The sequence below is a fragment of the Colius striatus genome, chromosome 3 (assembly GCF_028858725.1).
Source record: "Colius striatus isolate bColStr4 chromosome 3, bColStr4.1.hap1, whole genome shotgun sequence".
Lineage (NCBI taxonomy): Eukaryota > Metazoa > Chordata > Aves > Coliiformes > Coliidae > Colius > Colius striatus.
In genome coordinates this window covers 88,063,183-88,079,233 of record NC_084761.1, presented here as the reverse complement: position 1 = coordinate 88,079,233, position 16,051 = coordinate 88,063,183, and the positions used below count along the sequence as shown (strand labels likewise).

At 37.9% G+C, this 16,051-nt stretch overlaps 1 protein-coding gene across 1 annotated transcript in view; it reads right to left on the bottom strand.

Moving 5' to 3' along the window:
• SORCS2 (sortilin related VPS10 domain containing receptor 2) overlaps nucleotides 1–16,051 on the bottom strand; it is a 574,544-nt gene that overhangs the window by 4,724 nt on the left and 553,769 nt on the right. The window contains exons 23-25 of the mRNA XM_061993219.1: nucleotides 14,861–14,986; nucleotides 9,164–9,263; nucleotides 7,604–7,706 (exon numbers count right to left, since the gene is read on the bottom strand). Coding sequence (XP_061849203.1) covers nucleotides 7,604–7,706; nucleotides 9,164–9,263; nucleotides 14,861–14,986 — 329 coding nt within the window. The remainder of the gene's footprint in view (nucleotides 1–7,603; nucleotides 7,707–9,163; nucleotides 9,264–14,860; nucleotides 14,987–16,051) is intronic.

The following is a 16,051-nucleotide window of genomic DNA, read 5'->3' as shown; positions in this document are numbered from 1 at the left end:
AGGGCCAGTAACTCCAGACTGGTTTTAATCTGTTTCCTAATGAAACTGGTCATGTGGAAAACAATATCCCTCTCAATCAGATGTGCATCAAACCTGTCAAATTGCTCACTTTCAGTCTACTGCCAAATGCCTAAGGGAAAGAAAACTCAGAAGAATGTCTTTGCAAGACATCTGCAGAATTAGCACACATGTTTCTGCAATAATTAGGAGACCTTCACAAAAGTGTATTTCTGTAAGATTTTAGGAGCATTAATGGCATTACAAAACACTTTTGACATAATAAAAATGTCATCCATCTCAAACCCATATGGCACATCAGATCTTTGCAGTTGAGTAGAGAGCAGAGCTGCCAGTCTAACTGTTGTCTGCTAAGGCTGAAGGATCTGTCTGTAACCAGGTCAACAACATGTGTCCTTTGGTGTAAATCCTGAGGCTCCAAATTATGTCTCTTGTAAGACTTACTAGAACACACACTATTAAAGGGGTTCCTGAATGAAGAAACCTCACAAGCTCACAAATAACCATTAAACATATTGCTGTTAAGTCCACCTCCTTATGGGTTACAGATAAAAGGTATAAGCTGCTATTTCTCACCTAAACCCCATAGACCAAATCCTGTGTCCTGGGTTTGGCTGGGCTAGGGTTAATACCCACAGGAAGCTGGCTGGGTTTAAACCACAACATCTGCTGAATACAGATCCTTCATGGAAGGTAAAAAGTTGAGGTACTCGGTGACTCTTCTGTACTTTCCTTTACTCCTCACACTTACAGAGGAAAGTATCTTAGATTTTAACAGAGTATGATGGAAGGATGGAGAATATAACAGGTGTTGTGAAGGCATACACTGTAGGCAGTTGACCTTTTATACTTTCTTGAGATCTCTATGTGTTTCATATTGGTTTGGTTTTACAATGGTAGTCCAAAGCCTTTTCAAGAGGCATATTAATACATGTGCCAGATGTTCTGTTTATAAGGGACAACTGTGCTGCAGGATCAAACAGGATGCGAATACCGAATCCTTGCTAAAGATGGGCTCGATTCTGGCAATTTTCCAGGGGATCCTCACTGCTCTAACATGTAGGAAGGAAGCTGCTACTCCTAATTATACAGGGAGGAATTCTTGTGTACCCTGATGTGCTTTGGTCTTCTTAAGGAAGCAATTTATGTTGAGTCCAATGTAACTGTTTGAAGTAGGCAGAGCTGAAATGCCTTGGGTAGACTTAAAAGATTACTGTGAAAACATGACAAGACACAAAATTTGACCCAAGAGATTTATATCAGCAATATGAAAATCGAAAGCACATTTATATAAACAGAGAAAAAGTTTGTGCAATAGTTTCTTTTGGGGATTTACTCTCCAGCTGTAAAATGCATGTGCATCCATCACTGGAGACAATTACCTCTGCTGAGCAGCATTCCATGGTTTACATTTTTAGTTCCTTTTGTTTTTGCTGTAGCATTTTATTTCAATGATGAAGAAGAAGAAATAGTCATGTCAGCTTTGAGGACCATAAAAATATGAACTGAAGACTTAACTCTAGGCGGACCTGCTAACGAATATCACAGCTCATGGCTCTCACCAAACTCTCCAGGTCTCACAGCTTCTAGAAGATATTTCAGGAAGTATTTCTTTTTCCATCCTATAATCACAAATTCTAATCAGCCCATACCTGAAACTATTTGCACTTGAAAATGTTCAGCAGAAAGGAACAGCAGGAGGGGGATGAGATATTGATTCCCACTCATTTAAACTCTCTAGTTTATTTGGCTTTCAATTCCTTCCTTGTCGAGCCAATATTCATTGGCCTTTATGCAACTACATTCATTTTCCAGAGTCTTGATTAAGATTCTGTTTAGTATAAAAAATAGGAATATGTTTGCATGGCAAAGGATATGGAATAATGTAGCATTCTCTTGGAACTTCAATAAAACTAACAACAATAATAATCCATTAAACATAATACTTTATTGTGGTGTTTGCTTTATTATGTTTGGATTAATGTTCAGATGACTGATTTCTTTGTGCTTTAAGGCACTCCTGATTTACTTGCCTCTTTCATTTCAGAAATCTTTTCTACATGCTATTACTTTGATTTCTGAGGAAGTTTTTAAGAAATATTATGGATCATTAAATTAGTGACTGGTTTTTTTATAACTAAATGGCATGGATTGGGACTAGATTTGCTCTCATGGAACATAAAAGTAGTATAAGCAAGGTGGGAAAAAAGATAGCTTTTCTTCAGAGACTGAAAATGAGACAGTAAGTCAATGAGGCAGAAAGATAACACAGTTCTGCTCCAGATTGTGGAAATGGCCCAGGAGGGGGTTCATTTACCAAAAGTGGCACTTGATAGTAGTGGGGAAAAAAGGAATATATAGTAAATGGTATACATTTGGCTGAAATAGATTCATGCTGATTTCTGAAAACAAAGTATGCAGCTTTAAGTACACTGACAGTAGTTTGGATACAAATTTAAAGATGAAGATTTAAATATTTTTTAAATAATTGAATTTGCTGCAATTAATCAGGTAAAACACCTAAACAGAAAAGCTAATCATTTCCTCTGGTTTGGCTACTTCTAATATCCTGTTGTCACACAGAAGTAAAAAAAAATATAAGAAAAGGATGATTTAAGATCTTTCACTGGTAACATGATGATTACACAGCAGCTTTGATGTGGCTAAAATATATTTTTCTTTTCCTTCACTTTGCCTAGTGCAGACACAGTTATTTGCCTTCTCTATATTGTTTCCCAGGACCTCACACCATACAAGCTTGCTCTGAAAGGATGAAGAAATCTTTTTCTGGATGCCAACTTGAAACCCACAAAAAATACAAACACTGTTTCAAAGGGAAAGGAAGAAGTGTGTTTTTACTGAACCAAATTTAGTAAAGATGGTATGTTGTAGAAAAAAACCTATATGGAGGTCCCAGATCTGCATTAAAAAAGAGAGCTGATTTCTCAAAAAATATTCTCCATCTGCTTCATATTGTTCTGGTCAAAAGAAGCAGCTGTGGCCCCTTTTACCTGGATGCCTAAATAAATGAAGCATGGTAGTTAGTATTGTAACATACTGTGTGTTTGAGGCATCAGATCGATGATTTCCATACTCACAAAGTAAAAGCAAAGAAAAGGCAAATGATTCTTGGCTTGTCCGTCGTTCATGTTGGTTGTCTGCCCTTCCTATTGTGCCACAGCCATGGTCAGATTGAACAGTGAGTATATCACTTCTCACTCCTTGCTACCATGCTGAAAATTTCCACCCCAAACTATCCAAAATCAATCGTCATTCATTTGTGGGAAATGACTCATTAGTTTTCAAAACCACTAACAATTATCATTTAAAATTTACTTTTCATTCAATGGCTCAAAATAGCCCCAATTTGAATTGTTTACCTACTCTAATCACAAAGGATCAAACCCCTGTGTGTCTCAAGACTCCTTGACTTCTTGTTTTCTTTTGTCTAAGGCAACTAACCACTCTTAGGATTACCAGGAGTGTCCCATGATCCCTGGGGACTCCAGCACCAGTTTTTTGAGCAGTTGTTCCTGGCAAGAAGTGGCTGAATGTACAAACAGGCCATTAAATAAAGGGTGGGGAGTGTGTGTCAGGGAGATGAAATCATAAATGCTTGCAATTTTATTGCATCTAAGAACAGAGAGCAGCAGTATACGTAGTCAGTGTTTAAATACTTGGAATTAGGGCAAGAACTGATGTAACCTACAGCCACATAGTTATAGAATCATAGAATGGTAGGGGTTGGAAGGGACTTTTAGAGATCATCTAGTCCAATCCCCCTGCAGAAGCAGGGTCACCTAGATCAAGTTGCATAGGAATGTGTCCAGGTGGGTCTTGAAGACCTCCAAGGAAGGAGACTCCACACCCCCTCTGGGCAGCCTGTGCCAGGGCTCCCTCACCTCAACAGTGAAATAGTTTTTTCTTATGTTTAAATGGAACTTTTTGTGTTCCAGCTTCATCCCATTACCCCTTGTCCTGTTGCTAGATAACATAGAAAAAAGTGATGTCCCAACCTCTTGACACCCATCATTTAGATATTTGTAAATGTTAATGAGATTCCACCTCAGTCTCCCGTTCTCCAGACTAAACAGCCCCAGTTCCTGCAGCCTTTCCTCATATGAAAGATGCTCCATTCCCCTGATCATCTTGGTGGCCCTGTGCTGGACTCTCAACTACTCTCATCTAGTCATTAGCTAGATAGTCAGGACAGCTCTGATTATCCATCAGGCTTTCCAAATTTATTCAATTTTTCCAGAGTAGAGGGAAATGACAGGATTTTAATATTTTGTTTTTAATGGGCATTCCTTCAGGAGTCATGAGAGAGATTTGGTTTTTACTACACATATAATTAATCATCCCAAATCCCACTGCCCCTATATGAACCTGTCTCTGTTTTTCCCCCTTATCATTCTATTTAATTAGAAAAAATACTCTCTTCATGTTCTGCATATGAGGCATCTGACAAAATCTTATGCAGGACTGGTATTTTTAGGCTACTGCTCTCCTGCAAACTAATTTTGTGAGATTTACTTGTTGCAAGGGACACCAATTTTTACTGCTGGGCATTGCAGTTTTTAAAAAATGAGAAATTAAACAGGAGCAGCAAGTTTCATCATAGCTGTCCAGGTTACCCTGAAAGATTAATAAAAAAGAGGTATAAAATTAGTCCCTGATGTCTTGTCAACACTGTCTTACATCTCCCAATTCTGCCACACAAAAATTAGCGGAAATTAAGACCCAAGTTCTTCCAACATGAATTTCAGAAATAATCTGGGCAGGGAGGGCAGGTGACCATGCTTGCAGACAAGGAGCCTTGCACTCAGGTACCATTGGGCAGTTTGGCACAATTTCTCCATTTTCTATCAAAGCTGTACTATGATGGGGTTTGACTAGATGACCTCTAAAGGTCCATTCCAACCCCTACCATTCTATGATTCTGTGATCTACACAGAAGTCCACTATTTTCTCTTTACTTTTAATCACAAGTCCTGAACAGTACATCTGCCCCTTGTAAATGGAGGAAATGCTCTCATGTATGAAGCTGTAACCTTCCTGCCAATCCAGTCACCATCTTATCTGCAAGGCAGTCTTTCTATTTTGCATCTTTCCAGGTATCAAACTTAGCCTTAAGTAAAGAATGGTCCTTTGAGCCAGAAAAGGGAAAGCGAGAGAAAGAAAGAGGCATGTCCCTGCGATCCCTTGCAGACCACCTGTTTGGTCCATGTCTCAGAATCAACTGCAAGTCTTGTAGACCCGATTGGCGTAGTGAGAAAACCAACAAACTTTTTTCAGATATGGGGAAAAAAAGTTTTAACTTCCATCTCCTCCTTAATTGAATCACACATAAAAATTACAGACAGTATTAACATTTCAACATTTGCACATGTATGCAATTTCTATGTGGAAATAATTAATATTTAGGTATGCATCTGTTGTTTAAGTCACCATAGAGCCCTGTAAGTGTTCTTTTGCTGAAACTGTCTCCTAAACTTGAACACTTTTTTGTTGCCCATGGCATTCTTACAGCAAATTATTTTTCAATATACAGATATATAATATTGACAAGTTGCCTTTCTGCATTACAACTCGCAACCTTTATATCTATAAAGGACACTCAGTTTCATAGCCTGAGTCCCTGTGGATCACTTTGTAAAGTTACATACCCACTGTATTGACTTTAAAGGGAGTATACTCACAAGTAAGTACTCCACAGGGATTCAACAATTTACCATCCATCTTTATAAATACAGGAAAGATGTTTTTTGAAGGAATTAAAGATTTGGGTGGCAGAGGAGTTCACAGGGAGCACACGGGGAAAAAATGAATTTTCAACATAGCATCGATTAGGTGCCCAATAGTCTTTGAAAATCAAATTGCAAATGAAGGATGAAAAAAAAAAGACCTTGGTAAAGCTTATGAGAAATATTTTAGAATAATTCTGTCAAATATCTCAGAAACAGATATAAGATGGGCTAAAATTGAATACTACTGCAAGTTCATTTATCAGTGCCAACAGCAGTTTTCAGGCTATTGAGGAAAATTTGAATATGTCTCACAATTCTTCCCACTGACACCTAAATGAAACTCTCACAAAACTTAAATGTAAATGATTTTCACAAATTATGTATGCAAGTGTGAGAGACATTAAAGCTTGCCATTTGACAATTGTACTATAGTTTCCTCGTTAATAAAAGCTCTATTTGTAAAGCAATGGTTCATTGGGCATTTTAGAAAGAACCCAAGGAAAATATTGTTTTTTTTCTTCCTTTCTTGAATATGTTCTTTTGCCATGCAGTAATTGTATCTGTTATTTAATTGCTCTCATTTAAGAGCTAATAAAAGATATAAATAATGCAGCTTGAAAAAGATATCACAAGCAATTTTTATGATCCCACACTACAAACAGCAAATCCTCCATATATTGCTACTGAAATAATATAATTACATCACATCAACCATTTTTATGCTTTTCCTTGCTGCAGGCACCTAAAATAGTGAAATGGATTTTTATTCAGCTGTAGCTAGTCTGACACAGCATTCTGTGCTTCATCCTTTAGAGCAATCAGCCACTACAAGCCCTAAGAAACTTAGGTGCTGCAGTGAGAAAATGAAGAGATTCTTGGAAAATAAACGAGGTTTTGCTACTGTCTTTAAAACATTTTATCTGAACAAACTGCTCCTAAAGTGTCCTTTATGTTTATTGCTATGACAAACGCACTACCAGAACCCTTTGTATACACTTCGGTTCATTCCAAACAAATATCAACCTTTGAAGTATGAGACAAATCAACAGGAATCCTCACTGCCTATGTACACCAGGATTTGATGATGCTGAAGGCTTGTTTCCAGCATGGTCAAAACCAATAGGTTCTAAATGCACCAGAGATAGAAAAATAACAAGATCACAGCCAATGGTTACACAAACTTGTCAGCAAGAACAAAATTCTTTAAATTGCACAGCACTATACAATTTCAATAAATTGCAGATCGAAGGCCTATCACTTCATCAAAGATTGGCATGGTATCCCCCGTCAATTTTGGGAACATGTCTCTCATAAAGGTCACTTTCAGAATCACTTCTCCCTTTGACACACTCTGGTATCAAATTAGTGTTCATCGATTTCCATCACTCATTTTATGTGGCAATGCCCCAGCAATTAAAACATAATACGTGCCAAGAGAAACTCTAGTGCAGTACAACTTTTGATAAAAAGACTTTTTTAAAGCAGATGCATTGATTGTCCTGATAGCATTTGTTTATTCATAATTGCTAGGAGTAATGAGGTGGGAATGAATCAGGAATAATATTTTAGCTCAGCTCTCTTTCTGAGAGAAGCTTTATTTAGAGAAGCTGTACAAACGCTTACATCATTGTTATTTATCTTGGAACACAGCAAGTGAAAGCAAGCATCAGTGCAGTACCTTGATGTCTGTAAAGTTCAGAAAAACACGATTTTCAAAGTGGTGGAATTTTTTGCAATTCTTCATGAAATCTCCTATTCAAATAACAAACTCTGTTTTGCTGATCTGTGGATAAATCTAATTCTTAAAATGCATATGTTGCTGATTAAAGCTTACTTACCTTTTGAACTTGTAGAGGATGAAAGCTCCAACTGCAACTAGACAGATAACAAAGAGAACCACAATAGCCCAGTAGCCACTGCCTCCTCCAATCCTCTCAAAGTCTGAAACATGAAATAAAAGAATAGCTTAGCATGTCCAGTTTCACATCAATCACAATCTTGGGCTTTCTTTTCTAATTGTCAGGTCAAAACCATTTTTTGTTATTTGTGTAACCTCTTTTTTCCACTCCATCTGTAGCCTCTTCAAAAAGGCAACACCACAAAATTAATTGGTGAGTTGTGAATAAAGGAAAGAGGACTGATTAAAAAAAAAAAACAACCCCAAATCAAAACCTTGCATATTTGATTATTTGCATACTCACTGCATATTTTTTCTAGGAATCTAAAGTTATCATAGGAAATGATCCCATACACTATGTAGATGCGTTGCAAAAGAAGGGCTGTATTAATTTCATAGATTGAGACACTAATGCTCAACAAATGAACTCATCAAAGTCATACACTGGTAAAGACTGAGTTTCTTTCAACTCCAGTTTGTTTTGTGTTGGCTAACAAATGTTAGTCCTTAAGCCAAAGGAGGAACCACACAGCAAAACTGCAGCACGATTCTTCATTAGATAAAAAAGCCTTGTATTCTACAAAGAGATGACAGATAAACTATCAAACTAGTATTTCCATAAATTGATTGTGGTCAGTTAAGCTGTTTCACCACCACATATTGAAATAAGAAAGAAGTATATATTATGGGAAACGAGACAAACAAAAATTAAAAGACATTCTAATATAATGTTTATGACTAAGTTGAACTTTTGGTTAAAACATCTTTTTAACATATCTGTTCAAAATATACACACGTGCCATGCACACATACTCTGCAACATACTCGAGCTACATAATGAATCCACAGATGCAGGAAATATGTGCAAAAAATGTTTCCATTAGTTTTAAACAAAGAAAAAGCATATAATTTATCTTAGGATGGGATTAGCAATGTGGAGATGCTACAGCAAGCTTCACATCATTTGATTTGAAGATCAGAGATACAAGACAGAGGTGCAAGGCCCTGACCCCTGGAGTTATATTTACTGAGTTAATGGCTAAAGTAAAGAAACTCTGCTATCTCAGCAGCCAGTGTAGCCAAAGTGCTTCACCAGATGGTTTTCTTGAAGCCTAGTGTTGGTTCCTCTTTCAGGGCACTGTTTTGTATAATAGAAGTATCTAGTTAATGTCATGGTTACACAAAAATGTAAGAATCTTCTGAAACAAATCAGGTACAACAAAGTGGAAACATGTAAGAAATATTTATTTGGTAGTGACTGTTAACCCCAAATGAAGATATATCCATATATACATGTGTATGCATATTTACATAAACACACATATATATATATCTGTACACACAGAAATATTTATGTGGGTATTTATATGTAACAAGTACCAAGTAAATTAATATGTATGTGTGTTTATGTACACAGTTATAGTGATAGGAAGATTTTCTCCTTAATTTATCAGAACTCAGACAAAAGGTTGATCTCTTGGGATATCTGTTATATATTTACCTGAACTGGAGTCAGCTAAAGTCACTAAGACCCAGTATCCTCCTCTCAGAAAGAAACTGATGTTATGTGCATTCAAGGCCTGCTTTATAGCCGCAATTCTCTGAAAACACAACAGAGAGAATGTCAGATGTCTCACACTCTGTTCCACTTTGAGAGCTTCAATGGTCCAAAACGGAAAACCTCTGGTTCATTAAATGCTGAGAAACTGAGAAAGGACTCGTCAATGATAAGCTGAAGTGTTAAAGAAATACCACATTTCAGAATGATGCAAAACTCCACAAGCCATAAAAACTGAAAATGTCAAAACTTTACACTCAAATCTTTCTTTCAGTTTACCAAAGCCTTTATGTTTACCCAGTATATGACAGACACCATGTCATCTGCATGTATTGTTGGGTTTATTTTGGTTATAAATCACACAATGCATACTCCATATTAAAACATTTCCATTCTTCTAACTTATCAGAAGAAAAACTGTGATGTCACTTTAGCTTTCTTGCTATGAAAAGTGATTGCTATTTACTTATGAACCACATGTCATAATTTTGCTCATCTCCTTACCTATAATGGTATGGATTCCATTTATACCTAATTTTTAAGAACACTCTATAGAAATATATATATCCACCCATGTGGAAAAAATCAGGAGTCCTCCTATTTTTCTCCAATGGCTAGAGCACAGTAAAATATGGCCTTTCACATTTTTATGGAGCGGAACCATTAAATATACCATCATATCCTAACCCCAGATGACAAATTGTCTGAATTTTCCCTTCTACTTCCTTTTGTCTTCAATGAGGCTAATTTTCTAAAAGAGCAAAGCTAGTTTTATTCTCTATGCCTTATAATTTAGGATATGACTTCCTACAGGATGCCAAATTAGAAATATGCTTCATACCCCTGAAACCTTCATGAGTAACTCCTTTTATGATATTATCAATTACCATACTCCTCTTTGAAAAACCTTTGCAGTATAATAGGCAGAAATTCCCGTAGTCTCTCTGGTGTTATGGACAGAGACTACACGAAGTTCAAATTCAAATAGCCTCACTCATACTGACGAATATCTGACTTCTGAAGCCATTCCACTGGCTTGATTACATTTTGTGGGGAAATGACTCAACATAATAGCAATGTGAGGATGGCTTCGTTATTTTACAAGACAATTACTCCAGATAGCTCCTAAGTATTTATCTTTTGCCCAATGTCTGAAAAGAGACGGGAAATGAAGACTATCTTGATCACAGTCTTTAAAGTGATGGTGGCAACACTGAAATAGTTACTTTGTCCAGTTTCATTCATACGTTCATGGTAGACAATGCAGAAGGGACCAGTACTTTAAACTAATCTGACTTTCAGTCAGCAAATGAAATTACTGAGCTACATACATCATATTTTCCTGGCAGGTGTATGAGGAATCCAACATTTACTCTGGTTTTCACTTATGCAACTAACACTTGTTCATCATTTCTACCCCCATCCCTGGGCTCCCACCCAAGTCTATATGAACTACACTTCCACAGGTCAAAAATTTGAATCCTCTATGAATCCAGTCAAAGGTTCTGGCTTATTTATTTCACTGTTAGATTGAAGGTTGATTCAGTACTCTCGGGGTTGCTTTGCTTTCTGCCCTGAGCTATTTACTGAGAACACTGCTGACAGCTCTCCACATTTTCAAAAAACAAATCCAGTGTTTGGAGCTCCTCCCTAGACTCTCTAAGGTTCTCATACCAGCACCTGAAGTTCCTATCTTCTACATTCTTTCCCATGGAAATATTTGAACATATAGACACAATAGCTCCTGCATTGTGCTCTAGGAATGCAAAAATAATGAAACTATTGAAGTTTTTACTCACTTGTATATCGGGGTATGACTTACCCTTTTTGCCAATGCAACTCACTGGAAAATTTCAAGTAGTATTTTATCTAGATACAGTCCCAAATCCTTCTCAGAGACACTGCTCTCCAGGCTATAGTTTAAATGCACTTTCATTTACTCTTTCTATTGGTCTCATCCCACCTGACATTAGACATGTAATAGATCTGCATAAATCAAACAGAATACTTTTCCTGTAGAGTCAATTACATACTTCTGAAATTGCAGTGTTCTTAAAACTAGGCTAAACCATGCTCAGGTCTTATTTCTACATGCATAAACTTGAAGGAATCTTAGAATCATAGAGTGGCAGGGTTGGAAGGGACCTTTAGACATCATCTAGTCCAAACTCCCTGCAGAAGAAGGTCCACCTATAGTCACATAGGAACATGTCCAGGTGAGTCTTGAAGACCTCCAAGGAAGGAGACTAGACTCCAAATCCTCCCTGGGCAGCCTGTGCCAGGGCTCCCTCATCTGAACAGTGAAATAGTTTTTTCTTATGTTTAAATGTAACTTTTTGTGTTCCAGCTTCATCCCATTACCCCTTGTCCTGTTTCTAGCTACTATAGAAAAAAGAGATGTCCCAAACTCTTGACATCCACCATTTAGATGCTTGTAAATATTGAGATCCTCCTTCAGTCTCCTCTTCTCTAGACTAAACAGCCCCAGTTTCCACAGCCTTTCCTCATAAGGAAGAAAGAAAAAGGACTGTGCAAAAATGGAACCAAACTTCAGAATTATCCAAAGGGCTCCTACTGCTACACTGCCATCTTATGTTACCGCTGGCTACTTTTATCAGTAATGACTCCTACTGTGGACCATGGACAATAAATAGCATCACATCACAACAGTTACTGTAAAACATCAGTCAAAGCTCCACCAACTTGATGTTCTCTACCTGAAAAAGAAATTATTTCCTTTAACAGTCCTGAAATCACATAACATCACAAATCTAAAAGGATTTCAACCAAGAACAAACAGGTTCTCTTTAAGGGAAGACATTTCATTATCAGGTCTAAGTTAAGGATTTCAGGGACATGTCCTCTAAACATGCAGAAAACATTTGGCATTGATGAGTCTCCTCACAATGGTGTCACAACACTGAATTAGAACTGGCACTAGCAGCATGACAAAGCACATCTTTCCAGTGAAATATGATCAAGACCTTCAAGATATAATGAATGTTTAAAAAAGTGACACCATGAGGATTTTCCATACTAGTGTATCTGATTTTTTATCATTGGCTAGCATGTGTCACTGTAATTGCTCCCGTCTCCCTTTGTTCCTGCTCCAAACAAATGTAGGTTGTATCATATCTGGTATGCTCATAAACACGGTCTCCAACAGTGGTCTGACCTGGTCCATTCTAACAGTGTCAGAAAGGTACATCTATTCTCCAGATTATACAACTACTTTCACCTTTCAGAGATTCTCTAAGTTTCAAGAAACCTTTGCAAGGTCTTACTGGAGGACAGCTTTTTAGAGAAACTCTGCCCTACTAAACTACTGCAATCTCCCCATAGCCCCAGTGAACAGAGGATTCTCAAGTCATCTGCAACATGTCATTGCTCTTCTTTATGCATTGGAGTAGCTCACAGGATATTTCACACACAAACATGAAAGAAACCTTGAGACAGCTTTGATTATAATTTATGTTACTCTTTAAGCTGCCTTGAAGCACAGCACTAATGGAACAGTTGAGATTTAAAGGGAACTAACATGCATAACGCTTTGCACAAAAATAAAATGCTTGCACAACCTATGAATCTATCACCATCAGTTCCCTTTACATATTAAAGGCACCCATTCCAAATATGCTCAGAATAAAGAGTAATAATTTCCTTTAGAAGCAGCTCCTTCCTTCTTCAAGAAATTAAAAGTAATTTTGAAGTGGTAATATTCACCCTCAGTTCATAATTGGCCCTCCACTAAAGAAATAACCTATTAAAATTAACTCTTTCCTGCAATATAATCAGGATTTCAGACTCCCAGGAATTCCCACTGTGATTACAGAGGGAAAGCAATAAGAGTCTGAGGTTGCCATAAAGCAGAAAACATTGTGCGTTCACACTGTACTCGGTGCATTGTAAAGTAAGATACCTGTCCTAGTACTTGGACAACTTCTACATACTCCTTTGGACCTTCTAAAGTGTAACTCACCAATTGTAAACACAGCCTACTGGTTTTGTCTTAATAGGAAAACCTTTATCTTATGTACTTCTCCAGTTCTTTGGATACTGTGAACTTGTCTCAAAATGTTGCAAAATGCCTTTCAATATTAATGATGCCTTACATTGTGATTCTTTGTAACTGGCAGGATGTGAGCTGCCACTGATAGATACAGGGACCTCTTCACTCTCTATCCCAGCAAAAGCATGAATATCATAAATTATAAGAGCAGCTAGCATGAGGTCATATGGAATAAATATGGTTTGGAAATAAGTAGGAAGAAACTAGTATCTGATTTTTATTCCTGTGTACACTATATTTGTTTCTTGACAAATGAAAAAGACACTTGCTCATAAAGGCAGAATCTTCTTGCTTGATGCCCTTTACTGTCGACTGTTAAGGTTGTGGTTCTATTTGACCTGAAATCTAATTTGTTTCTGAAGACAGTGCAGAGAAAGTTTGTCCCTCTTTAGAAATGTCACTGTTTCAGAATCACTCTTTGCTCTACCAGCAAAAATACTCTTTGATCTTCACAGACAGACACTCCACTAATGTTGTGTCTATTTAATAAACAGATTGTAGAATCATAGAATCACAGAATCATAGAATGGTAGGGGTTGGAAGGAACCTTTAGAGATCATCTAGTCCAACACCCCTGCAGAAGCAGGTTCACCTAGATCAGGTTGCATAGGAACATGTCCAGGCAGGTCTTGATCTCCTCCAAGGAAGGAGACTCCACAACCCCTCTGGGCAGCCTGTGCCAGGGCTCCCTCACCCTCATAGTGATATAGCTTTTTCTTATGTTTGAATAGAACTTTTTGTGTTCCAGCTTCATCCCATTACCCCTTGTCCTGTTGCCAGCTACTATAGAAAAAAGGGATGTCCCAACCTCCTGACACACATCATTTAGATGTTTATAAATGTTAATGAGATCACTCCTCAGTCTCCTCTTCTCCAGACTAAACAGCCCCAGTTCCTGCAGCCTTTCCTCATATGAAAGATGCTCCAGTCCCCTGATCATCTTGGTGGCCCTGCGCTGGACTCTCTCCAGAAGTTCTCTGTCCCTCTTGAACTGGGGAGCCCGGAACTGGACACAGGACTCCAGATGAGGCCTCACCAGGGCAGAGTAGCGAATGAGCAGAACCTCCCTTGACCATCTGGCAACACTCTTCCTGATGCATTCCAGGATGTCATTGGCCTTCTTGCCCACGAGGGCACATTGCTGGCTCATATAGCCGGTCGAGATCTCGCTGAATGGCAGCACAGCCTTCTGGGGAATCAGTCAGTCCTCCCAGTTTGGTGTCATCAGCAAACTTGCTGAGGGTACACTCTGTCCCCTCATCCAGGTCATTGATGAAGATATGGAACAAGACTGGCCCCAGAACCAATCCCTGTGGAACTCCACTGGCCAATAAATACTAGTTCTTCTTGAGAAATACACTAATACCAGTAAGAACCAGATTATAATGCTTTACACATTGGCAAAAAAAAGTCATACCTGTTGCCAGATTTTACATGTCTCTTGTCAGATGAGAATCAGATCTTTACATAGTTAAGGACTACCTTTAAATGTTGCATAAAGACAAAGGCAGTACAGCCACTGATTGCAAAACAGAAGACTGTCTTAATCAGACATGCATTGCTCTAGTTACCTTATCACTAGTTACACTTCTCTTCCTTTTTGGTTGGTTTGCTGGTAGTAGTACATGCAAGTCAGCAGTTGTGGGCAGGCCAGGTTTTACAACTGTCACGAGTGTTTCTTCGGGTATATTGGTTTCCTGTGAAGGCAAAGGCATATGGCAAATTATAGAATAGCGTACTTTATATTTTATAGAATATACATAAGTAGCTCCACATGTGTCTTTTAGCCTTCAGTGTTCAGATCCTTAATATTTAGAGAGGATTCCACCAGAAGCTAAAACATGAACAAAGTCAAACATAAATTAAGTGAAATGTGAGCAGCTCTTTGAAGATTAAAAGAGCTAAGCATTGCTATCGCATTAAAATGATGTAGTGGCATCATGGAAAGAAGCAAAAGTCAGTGGGATGCGATTTTTGCACAACTCTGCCATGGCTGTGCACTTCTAAGGCAAAGTAAAAAAAAATCTTAAGTGACTTAGGATCCTTTGTGGGCCATTCAGACACTTAGATGTCTTAGAAGGGCACATTCATTACAGCTAACTTTAGCTTAGGGAGTGTAGTTTTCCATCTGTGTTTAACAGACACAGAGGTGTCTTCCAGGGTGAGACTTACAGCACTTTTGTTCAGTTTCTGAAACTGTAACAAATACCTGTATGCTCTACTGAATGTCAAGTGCACCCCTTTTCAATATAGTTTGTTAGACTAAAAGCAAAATTTGGAAGTTCCTCCATGTGTTGTATAACACTGTCACACAATTCAAATAATGCCACCCTGGGTACTTCCTACAGCCTTCCCCAAACAGATTCTGAAATTCCATTATATCCTTCATATTCTTTTGCAAATGATTTAGCCATTATTAACATGCAAGGGCAGGAAAATCTTTGTCTGACTGACACTGGTTACGGAATGGGTTTAAGTAGATAAAAGTGTGAAATTACTTTAGTTTGACATTTGATGTGAACCTTAAAAAGGGCAGGAAACAGCACTATAAAGCCAAAATTCCAGAACTCGATTTGCACTACTGAACATCCAAGAACAGTCAAGTGATTTCAAATGCAAATATTTAAAAAATATTATCAACCTGTACCTCAGTGCTATTGCCCTCACAAAAGTCAGCAGGCACATACTCAGTTGCTGGTAGTGTGTACTTGTAGAGCACAGCTCTAGAGCTCACTGATTTCATGGGGTAATCTTTACTTATC